The sequence below is a fragment of the Nicotiana sylvestris genome, chromosome 11 (genome assembly GCF_000393655.2).
Source record: "Nicotiana sylvestris chromosome 11, ASM39365v2, whole genome shotgun sequence".
In the NCBI taxonomy this organism is placed as follows: Eukaryota; Viridiplantae; Streptophyta; class Magnoliopsida; order Solanales; family Solanaceae; genus Nicotiana; species Nicotiana sylvestris.
Genome location: NC_091067.1, coordinates 14,633,758 through 14,656,291, shown reverse-complemented (window position 1 = coordinate 14,656,291; position 22,534 = coordinate 14,633,758). Strand labels below are relative to the sequence as shown.

The window sequence follows — 22,534 nt, the reverse complement described above, 5'->3', positions numbered from 1 at the left end:
GACAAACAACACAAGAAAGATATAGAATGCAATTGCATTCTAAATGCAATGGATGAAAATTAACGTGAAGGAATTGAACGAAAAGCTCACTGCCTCCAGCGCCACGGTCAGCGCTGGGCGCTGGCCTGGATGCTGTGTTGCCTGGGTTTTGCTATTTCGTACGGGACAATGTTATTTCGGTCTTACACAACCTCAACTCGTATAAAAGGGGTCCCAAACTTATTTTGGAGGGGAAGAACATTTTTTGAGAATAAAACACAAGCACAGAACCGCCGTGGAGGCCGGAATTCATCAAGTTCCATCTTTCTTCCTCAAAACTTAGTAATTTTTATGTTTCTTTGTATGATTTATTGTTTGGCTACCATGTCTATGTGGAGCTAAACTTCACGTTCTAGGGTTGTGGTTCTTTCATGACTATTGTTATTCGGATATTGATTTCTTAGTTTATCATACTTGTTTATTTATTCAATCCCGCACTTAATTATTTGATTGCTTGATCACCAATTGTATACTATCTACGAATCTAGAGTTGAACTCGAAAGTGAAAATTCTAGATTGCATATAGGATTGAGTTGAGCAAGTTCTTGAACCTGGGCATAGGGGAATAGATTCACGGTTACGATAGACATATACTTAATTGTCTTGCTTGGTTGATTTACCGGAATTATAAATGTGTTCTTGCTGATTCTAACTCCATAGACATATAGCTGTTAGGTTAGCTTGAATAGGCGAGTAAGAACACGACAGATTCTTATTAGCAATATTAACCATGTTAACCAATAAACTAGACAAATTATTTAGTCAATTCAATTGAAGAATATAATAGGATTGTAGATAGCCCATCATCCTAGATCGTTTTCATTACATTGATATCATAAAAATCTGCTCTTTCTCTGTTCAAAGTTCTTTATTTAATTAGTTTGAATCGAATATTTCTAGGTTTAATTCTTGTTTAGATAATTAGGATAGTCTAATTTAGTTAATAGTTAATCACAAGTCCTCGTGGGTTCGACATCCGACTTTTAGTCACTTTATTACTTAACGACCGCGTATATTTACGTGTGCGTTTGGCCGCAAAAAATTTTTGGCCGCAAAATGATCAAAGAGTTCAAATTTATGTGCCATGACAGTGAAAACCTTTTTTCTCCGTCAAGTTAAAGTGAACTACAACAGAACCTGTAGTCTAACTTGGTAGCCTAGAAAATAATGTAAATTACATGATAAAATAAGTTCAAATACATTGATAGCATAAAAATAAGTGGCCATAAGTTATCCATAATGAAATTTACTACTATTAAGGTAGTTACATATGCTTCTACTTGACGCCCCAATTAGGGATGACAAATAGGGCGGGGCTCGGCAAAACCTTAATGGGGCAAAGCATGGCAAAGTCTTAATAGGGTCGGGCGAGCAGGGTGTATCAAAACACACTTTTAAGAAATAGTTAATGGGACATGGCAGGGGTAGGGCAGGATTTTAGCTGAAAAGTCAACAAAGAAACTAGAATTTTCTTTTACTTGCGTTTGCCTACTTCATAGGATGGAGGTTTGTCTTTTCTCTATGTTATGTTTAGATGTTCTGTTTTTATTTTTTTCTGGTTGGGGGTAGATATATAAAGTGTTGTCCACAATATTTTTTTTTTTTGGTAAATAAAAGATTTTATTACCAAAGGTTATCTTGTGAGGTGAGGATTGCCCAAGACCATATAAGGAGACCAAGATACCTATAACCCACCGATGTGGGACACAACTCAACACTTCCATCACGCTCAGGCCTGCAACTGGAGCGTGGAGAATATAAATGGGGGCCCAACATCGGTAACAATAAATTGGGATGGGCCTGGCTCTGATACCATGATAAGAATGGACTTTGGGCCTAACTCAACCCCAAAAGCTAGCTGGTGAGGTGAGGATTGCCCAAGACCATATAAGGAGACCAAGATACCCATAACCCACCGATGTGGGACACAACTCAACAAATTTGTCCACCCTTGATGTAATAGTTGTGAACCCACTTAACCCAGAGTTTATCCTTTTTACAACATAGGTTCCATAATAGCTTGCTAATCGCTGCTCTTTTCCATATAGCTATATCTAGGATATTAAGTCCCCCAGCACTAGCAGGATAACATACTTTCTCCCAAGCAAGTAATGCTCTCTTTGTCAATTCCACTCCTTCGGTCCAAAGAAATCTTCTACATGTATCTTCGATCAGCTTTATCACTTTAGTAGGCAGAACAAAAATCTGTGACCAGTAAATCTGAATGGAGAAAAGAAATTTTTTATCAACTGAACCCTTCATGCATAGGAAAGGAACTTTGATGTCCAGTTTTTAATCCTTCCTAGCTTTTTTTCAATTAAAGGTTGGCATTGGTTGATTGACTGTCTTTTTGTACTGAGTGGTACACCCAAATATCTAAATGGTATCTCCCATTTATTGAACCCAATCATCTCCATTATAGCCCTTTGTGTCTCATCTCTCACCCCTCCAAAATAGATAGAGTTTTTCTCCTTATTTGCTATCAAACCAGATACCTGAGAAAACTCCTGGAAGCAGTCATAAAGCATATGAACAGATATTAAATCACCCATACAGTATAATAGTAGGTCATCAGCAAAGCCTAATTGTATCAAATTCATTTTCTGGCATATGGGATGATAATTGAAATTTGGTCGTTCACTCAGTCCTTTCAACATTCTGGAAAAGTAGTCCATAGCAAGAATAAAAAGGAAGGGGGATATAGGATCCCCTTGCCTCAATCCTCTTTTAGCTGCAAATGGCTCTGTAGGCCATCCATTAATGCCAATAGAGTATGAAACTGAACTTATGCATTCCATGACCCACTGTATGAACAAATTAGGAAAGTTCATATGTATCAGTACTTGTTCAGTAAACTTCCATTCTAGTGAATAATATGCTTTTTGCATGTCCACTTTTAGCATACATCTTGGAGAGATCCCTTTCTTCAATATCCTTTTACTAGTTCGTGATTTAAGATAATGTTGTCACTTATCATTCTCCCGGGCACAAAAGCTGATTGGCTATAATCTATGAGGTCACCCATCACGCTTTGCAATCTGGTGGTTAGGATCTTGGAGATCAATTTTGTTATTAATTCTAGGCAAATATTTGGTTATGTAATATTGGTGGATCTTGGGTGGGAGATATTTTGTGAATATGTCAAATGGAGCAAGAGCAAGAGTGCAGCTACAGTGAGCTCCAGTGGTTTTTGAAGGGTTTATTGCTCCAGGTCTTTAGGTAGATATACACATACATACATATATTAGAAGAAGTCAATCAATTGTTGGGTACAACTATTAGTACTTACTATGTCAGTAGCTGTACGGTCTATGATTCTGAACTTCTTTTGATTAAAGCGTTGTGTTTGCTGTCTTTCACGTCAAAATGTTAATTTTGCATGTACAGATATGATATTCCATTTTATACTACACTCTTTTCCTTTTTAATCTCTTGTCAAAAGAAAGACATCATTCTATTTTAGCCTTAATGACATGCTCTTAATAAAGTAATTTTACGCCATGTAAACCGAAGCCATACCATTATCAGATTTATCATGGAAATCATATTCATCTTTCTTTTTAGGCGTAATGGCTTCCTGACCACTTAAACTTGTACCGGATTTTAAAGCCGATATACAAACTTACATTATTCTCATTTGAACACTTAAACTCACATATCCGGTAACTATAAACCTATTTGACCGTTGACCATGCACATGAGGCAATGACAGAGATGATGTGGACAAAGTGTGTGCAAGTCACGAAAATTACGTGTGTGACTACAATAATTTTGATTTTAAAAAATCTAGAACAAAAAAAATACAAATTAAAAAGAAAAAAAATAAACCAGGCCCACTTCCCCATCCCCATTAAAATTCCCTTCACCCCAGTGTTTTTTTCTCCATTGTCGTCCTCCCCCAAGAAATTTCTCGGACACAAAACCTAATCGAAGATGGAAAAGGAAAATAATCTACCTTTATATATTATGTCATGTGCATATGCGAAAGTTTTTACACATAAACAACCAAATCAAAACAACTAAGACTAACATCGCGATCGGGACCAAGCTGCTATGGAAACAAAAGTTTGTTTTCGTTGTTCCATTCAATGAAAGCTCGTCTTCGTTTAAAAATATTTAAGGAATGTAATAACTTTTTACCCTACTCCTTAATATATAGGTGTTGCTGAATACCAATTGGATGAAAGTGAAAAAGAGAAACCTGCACATGATACCGATGGAAAATATAATATGATTGTGCAGATAGTGATGAGGATTCTAATGGCAAGCAATTCAGTAGCAAACGAAACTTGATTTAGAAATAAGAGAGAGAAAGAACACTGAAGAAAAGGAAAAAAAACAAAAAATTAAGGAAAGGAATGGAGGTGGGTGAACGGAGAAAAAGGGAGGGGTGGGTGAAAGGAGGGAAATGTCAGGTCTTTTTCTCCCTTTTTTTTTTTTTTAATTTTTGCTTATTTAGTATTTAATAATAAGACCCACAAATAACATATGTCAAGTAATAAATAGTCTAGTATATGAGTGTTGTACATGTCAGCACAATTGATATACACGCACTACTGAATGTATTTATTTGTACTCAGTCGGTCAAGTTCGAGTGTTCAAATGAGAATAATGTAAGTTTATATATCGGCTTTAAAATCCGGTACAAGTTTAAGTGGCCAGGAAGCCATTACGCCTTCTTTTTATAATAAGATGATATACACGCACTACTGAATGTATTTATTTGTACTCAGTCGGTCAAGTTCGAGTGTTCAAATGAGAATAATGTAAGTTTATATATCGGCTTTAAAATCCGGTACAAGTTTAAGTGGCCAGGAAGCCATTACGCCTTCTTTTTATAATAAGATGAATAGTTACAATTCCAAACTTAAAAGAAAGGAAGAAACAAAAAAGCTAAACGGGACAGGGCAGGGCGGGGCGGGGCAGGTTGAAAAAGAGAAACATTGTTAAACAGGGTAGGGCGTGTTGAATTTGGGGCAGGGCAATGCTTCACCTGCCCCGCCCTGCCCTGTCCTATTGCCATCCCTAACCCCTATAAGAAAGCTTCAGACTTCTGAAGGCTATAAATAATTCACATAGAAGAGAAAGGAAGAAACTATCTGGGCAGGAAACCATGGCGAGAAATGGCAATCTCAAACGCTTGCATTCTTTCTCCTCGAGCAAAACCATTGCAATCATAAGATGAAATCTCATTGATGTTGAGATCAACACAAGTCTGCACAAGTTTCTCACCAACACGTTCCGCTGCTTCCTGTGATTGAGAGGGACAAAGTCAAGGGATGATGCTATGACTTGAAAATCCCAAAATGCATTGGAACAAGAAAACATAGAAAACTGAGATCCCATCTTCAAATTAAGCAGTCTTGAAATACCACTCACTATAAAATTTGCACTAACATATTTATAATTATGTCTTAATATGCTAAACATACTCACTACAGTGCTGCATGGTGGATCACCCCGGATTGATTGTTGCAAAGTGCTCCCGTAAAATAAAGACTTCTTATTTTGGTCATCCACCAATGTAGCATATAACTGTTTTTCTGAGCAGAAGACTAAAAGTCTTGGTTTTTCAGGAGTTCCATTAAACTGCCAAGACCGATAAGAAGTTTAATGATTACAGTGAATCAATAAAGTTATACATATATGCTGTGTGTGTTTGTGCAAGAGAGAGAGTTCATGAAATGATTTTAGAGAACAATTAAGATTAAGCATTGCATTTGGCATGCCAAATGGTAGAACAAATCAAGAAAAAGGCAAACAAACTTCATCAACATGGGACAAGCCAAAATACATTTGCAAAGAACTTAAAACACGCCCGAAGATGAGAAGCAAGCTTAAGCTACAAGTTTACAAAGGCAATGGATAGAAGGATGACAAGGGCAAAAGTACAGATGCTCTACCTATTCCCACTAGACATAGAGATATGCAATGTTTTAAATGTCAATGTGTGAGTAAAAATGCCATATGAGTATCCTAATAAAAGAGCTATGATGTCAAAGCCTGATTATGTAACCGAGAAATGTATGAAACAACAATCCATTAGGTTAAAATCAAAGTCATCGTTGGCTACTTCTATACAAAAATATGACAAGAATACAAGTAAACTCTTTACATTTACCTTATTCAATTTTCTATACTTGTTTTGTTCTAAGGAAAAATGACTAATTTCTGCTCAACAATGTATGATCTTAAAACCCAGTTACAGTTTATCTCTTCCAAGCTAAAGCACTAAATGCATCATTCCCAATTATATTCTCCTAAACTAGTTTCTCCCTCTTGTCCAAACACAAAAAAAATTGTAATTAAACCCATCAGCACCAAATCATGTAACATGATTCATGTTCACTAACATTACCTGTTAGTGCAGCCAAATGTAGTACATAATTGGGGCTATAAAGAATCTCATGTGTTTTATTTACCAATTTCATGTGTTATAATTTACTGATCTCCTGTGAAAAATCCATATAACTACAAGAAAATTTGTAACCGGTCATAAAAACCAATCTCCTCAATTATGTCTGGGGAAAAATATCAAGAGCATAATTTTACAACATACGTACCTTTTTTCGAATTCGTCTATTTCGAAGTTTAGCACTCTCAGTTCGAGAATTAGCTTTAGCTGTGGCTTGAATAACCAATGGCTTTATTTCTAAGCCTACAAAGGATAATATAGAAAGCTAAGTACACAGCAGAAAAGGATTTCCAGTACCAAAAAAAAAAAATCTATGAAAAGCTATAAACTTTAGAACAATTGACAAAAAACTTACTTTTATTTTGGATAGGAAGGGTATATGAGTGATTTACACAAATTCCAAAGAGCTCACAAGTCTTTATTTGTAGCGAACAAACATTACCCAGAGCCATAGTTGTCATTCTTACCGTAAGTTTCCCAAATATTTTCACTTGCTAATAGAAATTACAACAGGCCCACTTCTCAAAAATGGACATTTGCGTGATTAAAAGCTAGCACGGCTCACTGGAGTAACCATCCGCTCTTTTGGGAATTTAATCAAACAGGTTGTCTGCAATTCACCTTCTTGCATGCCATAGTTTTTATCTATCTGTGCAGAAGATAATGAGAATGGAGAAGCGGTCAATTTATGGACTCGATTAGGGGTATATTGGGTTTGGGCTGGATATAAGCCCAACATAAGAAAAATAGCTTGAAGATCCTTACTTCTTTGTAAAGAAGTTGATTGCTACTATTAGTTCAGACAAAAGAAGAGATAAATTAATGACAAAGGGGAGCAGTAATAACCATTATGGGTGGTTATTTTTGCAACTAGCATTCCCTTTCTTATTTATTCATGAAAGGAGGTAGTTAACTTTAGCTGTTAGACTCCAATTAACAACCTCCAAACACCAATACTAGTCTGTCTCATTTTATATGATACTATTTTTATATTAGTTTGTATTAAAAAACTAATTTGTTTGTATGAAAAAATAATACTATAAATTAAGACTTCTCACTTTATTTTTAAAGGGATACTTTTATAGTCACAAAAAAGTACATCCCTAACCCCAAGTTCAAAGAAAATATATGGAACACAATTCATGAAGGTGTTAGAGAGAGAGAAAGCCTAACCAATCTCTATAATTTTTAAATCCCCTTCCCCTTAGTATGGTCTCACTGTCGCAGGAGCAAAAACTCAAAATTCACCAACCATGGAAATTCTCAATCATCATTAAGGTGTTTGGACTTGTGGGATTATACTGGGGTCAAGGTGTTTGGAAGAAAAATCCCCCACCACCTCCTGCGGACCAAGCTCCAACAACTCTGGACCCCAACTGAACAATTCATCCTTATCGATCTAGGATAGTGCTTCTTTATAGTAAAATTTGCGAAGGAAGAAAATATGATCAGTGCACTGCACGGTGGATCATGGTTCATCATGGGTCATTTCCTATCTGTTCAGAACTGGGAACCCAACTTTGTTCCTGCTAACATAAAAATATAAGTCACAGCCATATCTACCCACCAAATTTTATGACAATAAAATTCTAGAAAAAGTGGGTAAAAGAATTCGCAAACTCCTAAAGATAGATATGTGTACCTCTGCTACTTTAAGAGGCAGATACGCACGGATCTGTATTCAGGTGCAAACAGAGGTACCGCTTCAAGCATCAGTAATAATTGGGGATCACAAACAACCCATAGTGTGTATTATCTGCAAAGAGTGTGGGTGAATTGACCATATCTACAAAAAAATGCTCCTAAACATAATCGCAGGCACCTGAGCAGCCGGAATCCATAACAGGTAGTCAAAAACCATCGAGTCTACAAGACTGGAAAATAGTTGAATTTCCCGTAAAGATGTCACACTCCTCCCATCTATAAGTTTCAAGACACGCTAAAAGATAAAATTGTTTTGACACGCTAAATTATAAAATAAAAAAAATTAATATTGTTTTGAGTGCAAAAAAAAAAAATTAAATAATTGAATATACAATTAGAGGAATATTAATACTTTTAATATTATTAATTATTAAAAGTGGGTATCGTTAAATACTTAATAAGTCAAAAAAAAAACCCAAAATAAGACATTTAAGAATAGGGCTTAAAACCCATATACTAATGAGAAAACTACCCTCTATAACTCCTCAAAATTTTAATAGCCCATGTTTTGTACCACTTACAAAAAATAGCCCTTCGGCCCAAACATATTGCATATAGTAGCCGAAAGGAATAAGCATGATCACACAAGTGCCTGTAGCTCAGTGGGTAGGGCATGTATTTCCTAAGCTGAAGGTCGCAGGTTCGACCCCTGCCTGGCGCGATAGAGCAATCGGCCTTTTTAAATTGTATTTTGTACTTCTGGATCTAATAATATTAGCTAAGAATTGAATGAAATATGTAATGCATGTCATATACGAAATGTCTATTTTGTATAAAAACATATTCTATTTTTATATATCTTTTGCATAGTGACAGTCTATTTTGTATAGTTTTTGTCTATTTTTGTATAGTGGCAGTCTATATTATATATTTTTTGTATAGTAACAGTCTATTTTGTATAGTGACCGTCAATTTTGTATATTTTTGTATAGTGACAATCTCTTTTGTATATATTTTGTATAATGACAATCTCTTTTGTATATATTTTGTATAGTGACAGTTTATTTTGTATATTTTACGTATAAGTATATTTTTGTATATCTATTGTATACAAATTGTATAATGATAGTCTATTTTGTATAATTTTTGTATAGTGACAATCTATTTGTATATATTTTAACTTTATACATAGTTATCTCCTCTCATCTTCCTCTCATTAACAGACCAGCCACCGGCATCCATGGCCACATAGTTGCCGAAAATGGTAACAAGATCGCCGGAGTTTTAAAGTTTCAGGCAAAGATCTTCAAAATATTAATTTCATATTCACAGAAACTATAAGAGAAAATCAGAGAAAGAAGACAAGGCCATGAGAGTCGTGGTTGGCGGAGTTGCTTCTTCAACGACAAGGACACCGACATCCATGGCCTCACAGTCGCCGAAAATGGTAACCACAATATTATAAAAACAGTAAAATTGTGAATCAATCAATTAATTATGCCACAAAACACAACTAATGGAGATTCAGAAAAACCATCACAAAATTAGAATTGAAAAAGAAAAAAAAGCACAGATCATCAGATCCAACATAATATTCTTCAAAATACAACATTCTCATAGCTCATTAGCATTTCAAATGTGTGGTCCACAACACGATGCATGTTTTCTTATCCATAATAGATCTGGGATCATAAGTTTGCGATGGCAATAAATTGGGGTCATAGCATATTTGTATTCAAAACCCAGATAGAGCCCAAAATCATGAATTTGCCACCAATTGCTGGTTGAGATAATTCGGGGATCGGAATATCGTCGTCTGGTGGTAAATTAGCAGGATACATTGATGTATCGGCACGTCTTGATGCACTGTAGATTTTAATCCCAATTCCCTCAGTACTTTTCTCCATTTTTTTTGAGATAATTGAGAAGATTTAGAGACGTTGAAGATTGACGGAATGGGGAAATTTGAAGTTTCTAGGCAAAGATCATGAAAATGTTTGTAGTGTCGTATACTGGGTTTGATGTGCCTTTTTGTTTATTTATATTTTTGCCAAGGGCGGTCTAGGGTAAGGCAAGTGAAGCCCTTGTTAGGCCCCCAAATAATTAAGGCCCCAAAAATAAGAAGCACTACTATATTATTATATAATATATACTCCATAATTTATATTTATATAATTATTAATAAAAGGTTTTAAATTTAATAACTTTTAATATTTGGTAGACGTAAAATTGAGTGAGTTAATTGGATAAAATTTTTTTACTAAATTAAATAATATATTTATCTTCTCATCAATTTTATTTTCTTCCTTTATGTATAGTCTTTTTTCATGGTTCTCACGATTTTACTTTTTTAATTTCAACTCAAATTCTCTAAATTAACTATTCTTTTTTGTCACATTTCATTGATCCACACACTACAAAGCAAGTTCTTTTGTGTTTCATCTTTTTTAACTAAGAAATTCCAGAGACAAATGTCACAAGATTCAAAACACGACAGATAATGGATTCACCCTTTACCATTTTCATTTAGGGGAACATCAATTCAATATCATATGATGTGCGACTAACTCATACATCATGAGTTGCACTCTCACCACTATAACAAAGTCATGTAGTTTTTTTTGTATCTCAATATAATATGGATTTCATAAAAGACGTTTCAGGGTCTTTTTAATATATTTTGGTTTTAGGCCACCAGTTCTATTGAGCCGCCCCTCATTGACGATCAACAATTTATTATAGACTATAGCCCCACCATGAACCTACTGTTCAACCAACTTTATTCACATTTGGTAACTGAATGACACACTCACTGCCTTTAATGAGACTCTATAAATTTGATTGAGAATATCAGGTGTGGACAAGTGGCTCTGATAGGAGACTAGTAAAGCCCTGATTTAGGTCCCCCAAAATTTTTAATAATGAATTTTAAAATTTTATTTCAAATTAGACAATATTAATGTTTGTAGAAAAAATAAAAAAGTACAAAAAATTGTAAAAAAAAAAAAAAAAGAAAGGGGTCTACTTTTTAACAATAAAATATTTTAAAACTTTGAATTAAACTACTTAAATCTTCATATTAGTAAATACATTTTTTACAACAATATCAAAGGTAACATATTGTAAATACATGTCTAACATCTCATTTATTTAAATTATTATTTTCTAATATAAATAATAATATTACTATGTGAAGTTAAAGACTTTATGTCATTTAAGAATATATACTATAAACAATAAGTATGCAAAAAATGACAAGATTAAATTTTTTGCATATATGTGTATACGTACTAATAAAAAAAGTATAAAGCCTCTTATTAAAATTTGGCTTTAGGCCACTAAATTTTAGGAGCAGCCCTTGATTTTTGGGTAGGTAAATTAAATGGCGTAAACAATTTTTGACTTTGGTTAACGTTAAGTAACTAACTTGTTTTGAATGGTTGCCACCCGCAAACTATTCCTTTCAAATTCAAAATTTGCAAGTCCTCATTTTGGTAGTTACTTTTTTTCCCGTTAATTACTTTTTGAAAAGAAAAAAATCATTTTGGTAAAAGGCAAAATAACTGCTATCTCCGTTCCAAGATGATTTCTCAAAGAGTGCAACTAAAAAATATTTGATTAACATGAGTTTATATATGTTACTGTGTCAATTGGTTTTTTGGTACTTTACAAACTTGTTTTTTGTTTTATAACCCTACCTCTTTTTTTACACATGAGAGATTTACTTTTACACGTAAGAGATCTGTCTTTTACACATAACAGATCTAAAAAGATCATTTTCTTAGATTCAAAATTGTAAAGGGACATGATGTACAAATAACAGGCTAATAATAATTGTACAAGTATGTGAGATAAAAAGAGGTCTCACACCACTAATGTCAGTTGTGTGACGCACACCATAAAACCACTCGAATTACAAAAAAAAATTATTTTGTGCCTCAAACAACTGATACTAGTTGTGTGAGACCTCTTTTTTGTCTCACAACTTAGTGGTACCAGAATTTCATAAGTTATCCGTAATAAAATTTACTATTAAGGTAGTTATGTATGTGTCTGTTTGACGCCCTAATGAGAAAGCTGGCAGAAAAAGGTAATAGCTTTAGGCTGCTGAAAGCTACACAAAATTCACATAGAAAAGAAGGAAGAAACTATCTGGGCAGGAAACCATGGCGAGAAATGGCAATCACAAACGCTTGCATTCTTTCTCCTCGAGCAAAACCATTTCAATCATGATGAAATCTAATTGATGTTGAGTGTCACACCTCCTTTTTTCACTTACACCTCCGGAAGGGTGTAAAGGAGTATAAAGGGAGTTTTTCCAATTAAAGGACAATCGAAACGAGATTCATTGTATTTACAAATTCAGAGTCACCACTTGGGAGATTTATGGTGTCCCAAGTCACCGGTTCCAATCCCGAATCGAGGAAAAGATTGACTCTGTTTAACAGTCCGCGAACCAGAAATCCGAGTAAGGAATTATGTTAACCCGGGAGAAGGTGTTAGGCATTCCCGAGTTCCGTGGTTCTAGCACGGTCGCTTGACTGTTATATTTGGCTTATTTATCTGATTTTAAACAATTATGAACCTATGTGCATTTTAGATTTAAACCGCTTTTAATTAATTTTTAAAGAAGATTCAACGTTATTTAAAACACGCCTTGAACCACGCCACATGAAATGCACCCGCGGTCCACGACATATTTTATTTAACGTTGTTGAGAATTGGTTTTGGGTCACATGAAATGCACACCCGAGTTTAGGAAGGTAATTTTAAATTACGCGCCTAAAGCAACTATGCGTTTTTATAAATTGTATCCGCTGCTCTAAATTCACATGACCTTATACTACATCAAGTACTTTACCTCGTTTTTATTGCACATAATGAACGTCCATATGATTGTATCAAGTACGAATTTTTGCTTCAATTATGCAATCTAAAAAAAAATATGGAAATGTGAACCATAAGATGCCACGGACCCAAATATGGAAATTCCTTGTTCAACAACACCAACGTGTAAAATGCTCAAATCACAAGAATAGCGATCTTAAGGGTGCACATAGAAAAAAAGATATACAAATAATAGGTTCTTAAATTAGATGGCCTATCAACAATCATTCACGTATGAAACAACACATAAAGCAATCAAATCAGTAAAAGAGAGAATCACGGACGCATGTGAGAAAGAAATTGACAATGAGGCAACAAAAGCTTTATTTGCGGATTAATAGGAAACAAACATATTCTGATTAAAACTTTAAACCCAACAAGATATAAAGACTGATTTATTCCAACAATGAACAGAAAGGGAATATGCTCAAGCAATCCATATGTATAAACCATAAAATTGTACTCAACTAACCATCACAATGAAAATCAAATCCATACATTAATCTCTGACATATCCGAATTTGAGCAAAGTTTATGAGATAAGTACCTTTAAGAAGGATAGAAGAAATAGAACACAGTGGACGTTGAACTCAGCAAAGCAAGAGAAAAATCCACAAATATGGCAGGTACAGCAGCAAAACAGTAACGAACCAAGAGAAGAAAAATCCGAAAACAACTTCAAGCCAAGCTCTACGACTCCATCGATCTCGAATTTTTTTTTATTTATGTTTTTCTTTATTTCGCGTTTTTGGAGTCCTTTTAGAAATCTCAGATCTGGATTCGATTCCGGATTTGGAGCTGTCTTTAGGTGTTATTTTTTGCTGGAATTTTGGTCAGTTTCATGGCCATTTGGGGCTGGTTTGGTGATTTTGAGATGGGGAGTCTTCTTCTTTTGGTTGTGGTTTGGGAAAAAAAATGAAGAAGAAGCCAAAAGGGGAGGTGCTGCGCCTCTTTTTTTGAGAGAGGACAGGAGCGCCGCTGCTATCTCTATTTTCTAGGGGTGAAGTCCCCTAATCAGATCTCTCTTAGCCGGGTAATGGGTCAAATGAGTGTTGGTATTGGAATTGGGTTGGAGTTTAGAATTGATTTGAGCCTTTAGGAATTGACCCAATTTTAGAAGAAACAAGACCAAAAATACATTCTTACTAATTTCCTATTCTCCTTTTTCTTTTCTTTAATTAATTTATCTATTTTTGTAGAAATTAAAATTATTTATTTATTTTTAACATTAAAACAACTAATTAACTTAAAACTAAAAAAAATGCTAATTTAAAAGACTAAAATTTAAATATGTAAAAATGATAACTTTTAGGATTTTTTCTATGATTTAAAAATATTAAAAATGCATGAAATGCAAATAAATTAAGAAAAATTCCTAAAATCAATAAAAATTATTTTTGGTCTATTTTTAGGAGTTATTTTCATGTAAGGCAAAAATCACGTGCTCCACATTGAGATCAACACAAGTCTGCACAAGTTTCTCACCAACTCGTTTCGCTGCTTCCTGTGATTGAGAGGGACAAAGTCAAGGGATGATGCTATGACTTGAAAATCCCATAATGTGTTGGAACAAGAAAACTGAGATCCCTCTTCAAATTAAGCAGTCTTGAAATAACACTTACTATAAAATTTGCCTTAACATAATTATAAATTATGGTCTCAATATGCTAAAAATACTCACAACATTGCTGCATGGTGGATCACCCCAGATTGATTTTTGCAAAGTGCTCCCATAAAACAAAGACTTTTTATTTTGGTCATCTACCAATGTAGCATATAACTGTTTTTCTAAGCAGAAGACTGAAAGTTTTGGTTTTTCAGGAGTTCCATTAAACTGCCAAAACCGAAAAGAAGTTTAATGATTACAGTGAATCAATAAAGTTATACATATATGCTGTGTGTGTTTGTGCGAGAGAGAGAGGGAGTTCATGAAATGATTTTAGAGAACAATTAAGATTAAGCATTGCATTTGGCATGCCAAATGGTAGAACAAATAAAGAAAAAGGCTAAACAAATTCCATCAACATGGGACAAGCCAAAATACATTTGCAGAGAACTTAAAACACGCCCGAAGATGAGAAGCAAGCTTAAGCTTAAAGTTTACAAAGGCAATGGCTAGAAGGATGACAAGGGCAAAAGTACAGATGCTCTACCTATTCAAACTAGACATAGAGATATGCAATGTTTTAAATGTCAATGTGTGAGTAAAAATGCCATATGAGTATCCTAATAAAAGAGCTATGATGTCAAAGCCTGACGGACCTTATGTAACCGGGAAATGTATGAAACAACAATCCATTAGGTTAAAATCAAAGTCATCGTTGGCTACTTCTATACAAAAATATGCCAAGAATAAAAGTAAACTCTTTACATTTACCTTAAGCAATTTTCTACACTTGTTTTATTCTAAGGAAAAATGACTAATTTCTGCTCAACAATGTATGATCTTAAAGCCTAGTTACAGTTTATCTCATCCAAGCTAAAGCACTAAATGCATCATTCCAAATTATATTCTCCTAAACTAGTTTTTCCCTCTTGTCCAAACACCAAAAGATTGTAATTTTCTGTGTTAGGAAATTAAGTTTTCCTAACAATCGACGATAAAAGGTGGGATCTTGGATGGGAACCCCAACGTTTGCTCTCAATTTCTGGGTGGGATCCAAAGGAGAAGGAGCTGCTTTCATGCTTAAGCAATGGAATTTAGCCAAAAGATCTAAGGTAAACTTCCGTTGAGTCAAAATGATACCTTGTGTCTCCCTTAGGATTTCAAAACCCAAAAAATAATGTGCATCCCCTAGATCTTTTATTTGAAACTCAGAATGAAGGAAAAGTTTGAGGCTTTCTTGTTCAGGAAAATTATCCCCTGTAATTAAAAGGTCATCAACATACACTGCAACAATTGTAATCCTGCCTGCTGACCTTTTAAAAAATAATGAATAATCATTGAGAGAGTGAGAATAACCTTTAAAGTTCAGTGTTGCGGTGAGTCTTGCATACCATTGCCTTGAGGCTTTATTTTGGGAAGAAAGTAAGAAGACAATAAAGCATACTCAAAGGAGAGACACTTACGCTTCATGTTCCACTCCTCCGGGAACGACATCCATTCAGTCGGAATAATGTCCGAGGTCCTCACTCGGACAATCGGCTCATCCACCCCCGATCCTTGCGTTCATCGGTACTCGAGAAAAAGGATTTTGAAGATCGAGGGTGAAGCTTGATCAAGCCTCAAAAAAGACGGGGGCTGTACAGCCTGATCAAATGATCAAGGGTAAAAGTCGTATCCTTGACTTTGCTAGAAAAGTAGCGAAGCATGTAAACTATCCTCTAGAAAGAGGGGTAAATTCGGTCCAGTGTGACCTGGTATTTACAACAGAAGCCGAGAATGACCAGTTCTATAGCCAGAGAAGAAGTGTTCGAGGAGTCAACAGGGCCCAAGGTGAAGGGGTATGTGTATACATAAAGAAAATCGGCCTTATGATCCGTTATGCTCTCGTTAGGGCTAGGGATGTCAACCAGCACCTTCTTCTCCCACTGGCAGTTCGCCCGCACTTTGTCTATATCCTTCACAACGCTAATGAACCGGGACACGGGTTCGCATCGACCCGACATAGATGAAGGTCTATCGATGGAAAAATCCTTCATACTATCGAACTCGGTGGGTGTACACTGTTCGACGGTAGGAGCCACTTTGGCCTTACCGTTGGATTTATTGTTGGATGTTCGAGATGAAGAAGCAGCTTCGTCTTTCCAAGGCACTGTCTTGGAGGTTCTGGCCATGACGACTAAAAGTTTTCTTTTCTCGATAAGGAAGGTAGGAAACCAAAAACAAAAGAAAAGGGGTCGTAGAGGAAGATGGATTTGGATTTGAAAGCTTGAAAGAATCACAAAAGTGCGAGTCACTAAGCAATTGGGGTATTTATAGAAGCCGTATGGGCAGCGAAAAAGCTGAACCAATAACGGTTCGTGAGTTTCTCGATAGTCATGTTGACGGCGATCCTTGCGCGGCTCTTGAGTTATGTCATTTAATCCTCTGATAGGCTAACGTCATGATAACAGTGCCTTAGGAGTAGAAGTTTGAAACCTTTTCCTATCACTTCGTTCTAGGAAACGTAGGGACTATTTGTATATAGTAAAATTGGAGGATCCAATTTTTTATCATTACGACGCTCGGTAAGCACGTTTTCAAAGGCTCGAGGCTACGATCAAGATTTACACCCGAAGGTCTATCGACGCCCGACCTCGGGGCAATACAGATCGATGGTTATAGCGAAAAAGTGGGAAGTTCCCAAGGCGCGTAACTAGAGTTGGCAAAGCCTAGTGGGCTAGTTCAGACCCGGATTAAGGCTTTAAATGGTTGTACTAGCCCCATATATTTGTAATAAATACATTTGTACTATGTTGGGATTCCTTCTGATATATAAAAGGGGATCCTTGTCATTTTGTAAGGGATCTGATGCTTAATATTTAATACACAAGAACATTCTCTCTGTTCTCTAACATATTCTTTTACTCTCATTACTTGCATTTATTGCTTACATCCATTGTGTTCTATTTATTGTTCTCCATTTATTGCTTATTATTGGCCATAAAGAACCATCGTTGATTTTATTATAACTATTAATCCCCCCTCGACTGCCCCTAACCGAGCAGCCGACTCAACCTCGAGGCCCTGATTTTCAGCCATTCGGTTTGGTCATTATATTACCTACAAGCTCTTATCTCATTTTCTGATCTCTTACTTAGCATCTATTGCCTAAACAACTAGCATAAAAACGGATCACGTATTTTTAGAACCATAAAATTAAATTCAATTATAATTACTATTTTCAAGATAAACGGACCTAAAAACGAGGAAAAAGGAAAGAGTGACTCAAAATTGAAAGAGAAAAGATCACTTTCGCATTAAAGCTTTCGAGTCGTCAAAGCCCGAGTTGCTGGTCGTTATTGATTAACATGAGACTCGAGAGTTTGTATAGATGTCAAAAGAGAATATTGAGAAGCTTGTTTCTCGATGTGGGAACAAGTGCTAGCCGGCGACAACAATTTGGCTGCAACATGAATTTGACTTCAAAAGGGATTCAAATATGAACGATTAGCTCCAAGTAGAGGTGTCAATGGATATTTGAAAATCGACTAAACTGACTGAACCGTACCGAATTGATTTTTAGGTTTCTTTTAAAGAAATCGTAGGTTTTTATATAAATCTATAATCATACTGATAATTAGGGTAGGTTTTTTATTTTATAAAAATAAATCAAAAAAAATCGAACCGTATCGAATAAATTTTACATGTGGAAAATATATTTATATAGTAAGTTTAAAACTAATAAAGCATTAATTTTTTATTGGGCCTTAGAATTATGAAAACTGTTACAAGCTAGTAAGTAATTAAACTCAAAATACTAATTTCTAAAACTTATTATGCTACTTATACTTAAACTAAGTTATTTCAAATATCTTTATTAGCAAGACACAAAGTATTCTAGCGATTATGAGTAACAAACTACAATGTGTTGAATATGTTTCCTTTCATATAATTTAGATTTATCTTTTTGAATATTTAATATAGACTTTATTTTTGAGTCCCAACTTGGTTAATATCTTTCCACTCGTGTGATTTATATGTTCTTTGCTTTTACTTGGTTTCTTTTACGATGTTGTCGAATAGTTGTGCATTTATACTCTAGCCTTCTTTCATGCTTGTTGATTCATCACCCTTTAAACAGTAAAAATGTCTAGAGAGTTTGTTAAGTCCTATAAAAGAACGTATGTTATTGCATTTTACTTGTGAATTTTACATGACATTTAGAAAAATACCGAAAATTAACCGAATCGTAGCGATACCGAAGTGAAACCGACATGATTGGGATAGTTTCGAAAAGGCTAATTTTAATTATACATAATAAAATAACCAAAAATTAGTATAATACAAATTTTATAAAATAACTGGCCGAACCGAACCATTGACACCCCTAGCTCCAAGTCTTGTACGAAAACACGGAATCCAATTTAATAGGGAACAACAAATTCACTACCTCCGAGCTCGTAGCTGTTTTGAGGAGCATGGGAGATAAGGTACGATGGCCAAAAGAGATGCGGTCAAATCCAAATAGACGCAATACAGACCATTGGTGCGAATTCCACAATGATCACGGGCATAAAACTTCAGAATGTAGATTCTTACAAAGTGAAGTGAATCATCTATTGAAACAAGGATATCTCACTGAGTTATTTAGTGAGAAAGGTAAGCAAGCTTATATGAAAAATAGTCAAGAGCCACCAAAGCCCCCATCACCCAAGAGAACCGTGAATGTTATAAGCGGAGGAGAAGATATTCACAGTGTAACATATACGGCTTCCAAAAAGGTTTCTAAAGTAACAATTACACACGGGAAATAGGTACGGCAGGTTTTAGAAAATGAAAGTATTTCATTCGATGATGCAGATACCGAAGGAGTGATAACCCCATATAATGACGCACTGGTAATATCTTTACTTGTACATGATACTAATGTAAAATGAGTTTTGATTGATCCAGGGAGTTCCATAAACATTATAATACTAAGGGTATTACGTGAAATGCAAGCTGAAGACAAAATGATACCCAAGGCGCACACTTTGTCAGGCTTCGACAATTTAAGTGTGGTAACAAATGGAGAGGTAATTCTAATAACCTTTGCTGCAGGTGTTGTTAAAGAAACTAAATTTCAGGTAGTAGATATGGAAATGGCTTACAATATGATCATGGGGAGACCGTGGATACATGATATGGATGTTGTCCCATCAACTCTACATCAAGTTATTAAATTCCCATCACCATGGGGAATTTGCCAAATTCGTGGGGATCAGTAGACAGCTAGAAGTATCAATGCTGTAACAGGTACGAGCACCGTAAATAAAGAAAAATAGCAATTATAGGAAACGGTTGAAGGTATCAAAGATCAAACTTTAGCTGAACAAGAAAAGACGGATTTAGACTCGAGACTTGATACAATTGAAGAACCTGAAGAGAATGAAAATATCAAAACAACAATTGAAGAGCTCGAGGCTGTGATATTATTTGAGCAATGGCCTAAACGGAAGGTTTATGTTGGAGCCAATTTAAGCTCAGACATGCGAGATATGTTAATTGAATTTCTAAAATCTAACGTGGAGTGCTTTGCTTGGTCCCATGCTGATATGACAGGGATACCACCGGATGTGATGACTCACAAATTAAACAAAGACCTATCCTTTACACCAGTAAAGCAAAAGAAAAGAAAACAAGGGGCTTTCAAAAACCAGGTGATTCAAGATGAGGTCCAAAAGCTATTACAAATTGGGTCAATCCGCGAGCTAAAGTACCCTAATTGGTTAGCCAACACAGTTGTTGTACCTAAGAAAAATGGTAAGTGGCGAGTCTGTGTAGATTATACAGATCTTAATAAAGCTTGTCCAAAAGATTCTTTTCCTTTACCACATATAGATCAATTAATTGATGCAACTGCAGGACATGAACTTTTAAGTTTTTTAGATGCATATTCAGGGTACAACCAAATTAAAATGGACCCTAGTGATGAAGAAAAAACTTTTTTCATCACATATAGGGGGACTTACTGTTATAAAGTAATCCCTTTTGGTCTCAAAAATGCTGGAGCAACCTATCAAAGGTTGGTTACCAAGATGTTCCAAGAACATTTAGGAAAAACAATGGAGGTATATATAGACGATATGCTCGTCAAAACCCAACAGTCTCATGATCATATTTCTCATCTATCTGTTACATTTGAAATTTTGCGAAAATTTAATATGAAACTCAACCCAGAAAAATGTGCATTTGGAGTTGCATCAGGTAAGTTTTTAGGTTTTCTTGTTTCTAAGCGTGGTATTGAGGTAAATCCTTCTCAGATCAAAGCAATAGAAGAAATCCCTGATATCCTTACTAATAAAAACGAAGTTCAAAGATTAACGGGAAGAATTGCAGCTTTGGGGAGATTTATTTCCAAATCTTCAGAAAAGTGTTTTAAGTTTTTCTCTGCACTCAAAAAGCAAGATCATTTTGAATGAAATGAAGATTGTCAACAAGCCCTTAGAAATTTGAAAGCTTATTTGTCAAAACCACCGTTATTGGCAAAACCAAAGGTGGGAGAAAAGCTTCTCATCTATCTGGCTGTGTCAGAAGTTGCGGTAACTGCTGTTTTAGTCCGTGAGGACCAAGGTAAACAATCTCCTATATATTATGTAAGCAAGTCTTTATTAGATGCTGAAACACGCTATCCACAACTAGAAAAATTAGCATTAGCTTTGATCATGGCATCTAGAAAATTAAGACCTTATTTTCAATGTCATCCCATTGTTGTAGTTACTGCTTTTCCATTACGAAACATTTTGCATAAGCATGAATTGTCAGGACGGTTAGCAAAATGGGCTATAGAATTAAGTGAATACGAAATCATTTATCAGCCTAGAACTGCTATAAAATCTCAAGTATTAGCCGATTTCGTAGCTGATTTTAGTCAGGGGATGCATTTAGAAGCAGAAAAAGAATTACAAGTTTTTAATGGTGCAAACCCGGGGATTTGGATTTTATTCACTGATGCTTCGTCTAATGTAAAAGGAGCAGTCCTAGGGATAGTCCTTATACCACCTACAGGTGAGACTATTAGACAGGCTATAAAATGTCATTCTATAACTAACAATAAAGCAGAGAATGAGGCTATAATTGCAGGTCTAGAATTGGCACGAGAACTCGGTATAACACAAATTATAATCAAGAGTGATTCTCAACTCGTGGTCAATCAAATGCTGGGGACTTATACAGCCAGGGAGACACGAATGCAAGAATATCTCGCAAAGGTACGAGAACTAATAAAGCAATTCCAAACTTGGAAGGTAATGCAGATCCCAAGAGATGAGAATGTGGAGACAGATGCTTTAGCTAATCTCGCATCTGCAGCAGACGTAGAAAACGATGCAAATGCTTCAGTCGTACATTTATTTCATTCCGTTCTCGAACCTGATAAGAACGAGGTAAATTTTAATCATTTAACATGGGATTGAAGAAACGAAATTATTGTTTTTTTACAGCCCGGAACCGTGCCTGATGACAAAGGAAAAGCTTATGCACTTCGCAAAAAAGCTGCTCGTTATTGTTTACATCAAGGAAATCTTTATCGAAAGATGTTCAATGGACCATTAGCAAGGTGTCTCGGACCTTCTCAAACAGAATATGTGATAAGGGAAGTACATGGAGGACATTGTGGAAATCACGCATGAGGAAGGTCGCTAGTAAAAATGCTAATTCGAGCAGGGTATTATTGGCCTAAAATGGAAGAAGAAGCAAATGGTTTTGTGTCCAAATGTGATAAATGTCAAAGATACGGTAATAATATGCATAGACCAGCGGAGCTACTGCATCCTGTCATAACACCGTGGCCCTTCATGAAATGGGGAATGGATATCGTAGGTCCATTACCACAAGCAAAAGGTCAGGTGAAGTTTCTACTTGTACTTACTGATTATTTTACTAAATGGGTAGAAGAAGGAGCATTTAAACAGGTACGAGAGAAA

The 22,534-nt window shown here is 35.4% G+C and overlaps 2 protein-coding genes across 5 annotated transcripts; both read right to left on the bottom strand.

Moving 5' to 3' along the window:
- Nucleotides 1-1,971: 1,971 nt before the first annotated feature.
- LOC138880760 (uncharacterized) lies at nt 1,972-2,837 on the bottom strand. Its single transcript, XM_070160933.1, has 2 exons — nt 2,535-2,837; nt 1,972-2,259 (listed from the first exon to the last, which is right to left on the bottom strand). The coding sequence occupies exons 1-2, from the start codon at nt 2,835-2,837 to the stop codon at nt 1,972-1,974; spliced, it is 591 nt and encodes a 196-aa protein (XP_070017034.1).
- A 1,799-nt stretch (nt 2,838-4,636) lies between these two features.
- On the bottom strand, nt 4,637-14,001 carry LOC104245801 (uncharacterized). Of its 4 annotated transcripts, none has more exons than XM_009801476.2 (7): nt 13,533-13,949; nt 8,097-8,210; nt 7,628-7,980; nt 6,810-7,103; nt 6,603-6,697; nt 5,476-5,628; nt 4,637-5,290 (listed from the first exon to the last, which is right to left on the bottom strand). In XM_009801476.2, the coding sequence occupies exons 4-7, from the start codon at nt 6,913-6,915 to the stop codon at nt 5,135-5,137; spliced, it is 510 nt and encodes a 169-aa protein (XP_009799778.1). In that variant the 5' UTR covers nt 6,916-7,103; nt 7,628-7,980; nt 8,097-8,210; nt 13,533-13,949; the 3' UTR covers nt 4,637-5,134. The 4 variants fall into 4 exon arrangements, with proteins under 4 accessions (XP_009799778.1, XP_009799781.1, XP_009799782.1 ...); XM_070162419.1 differs by having other exon boundaries at nt 4,790-5,290; nt 5,472-5,628; XM_009801479.2 differs by lacking the exon at nt 7,628-7,980 and having other exon boundaries at nt 13,533-14,001.
- Between the last annotated feature and the right edge of the window lie 8,533 nt (nt 14,002-22,534).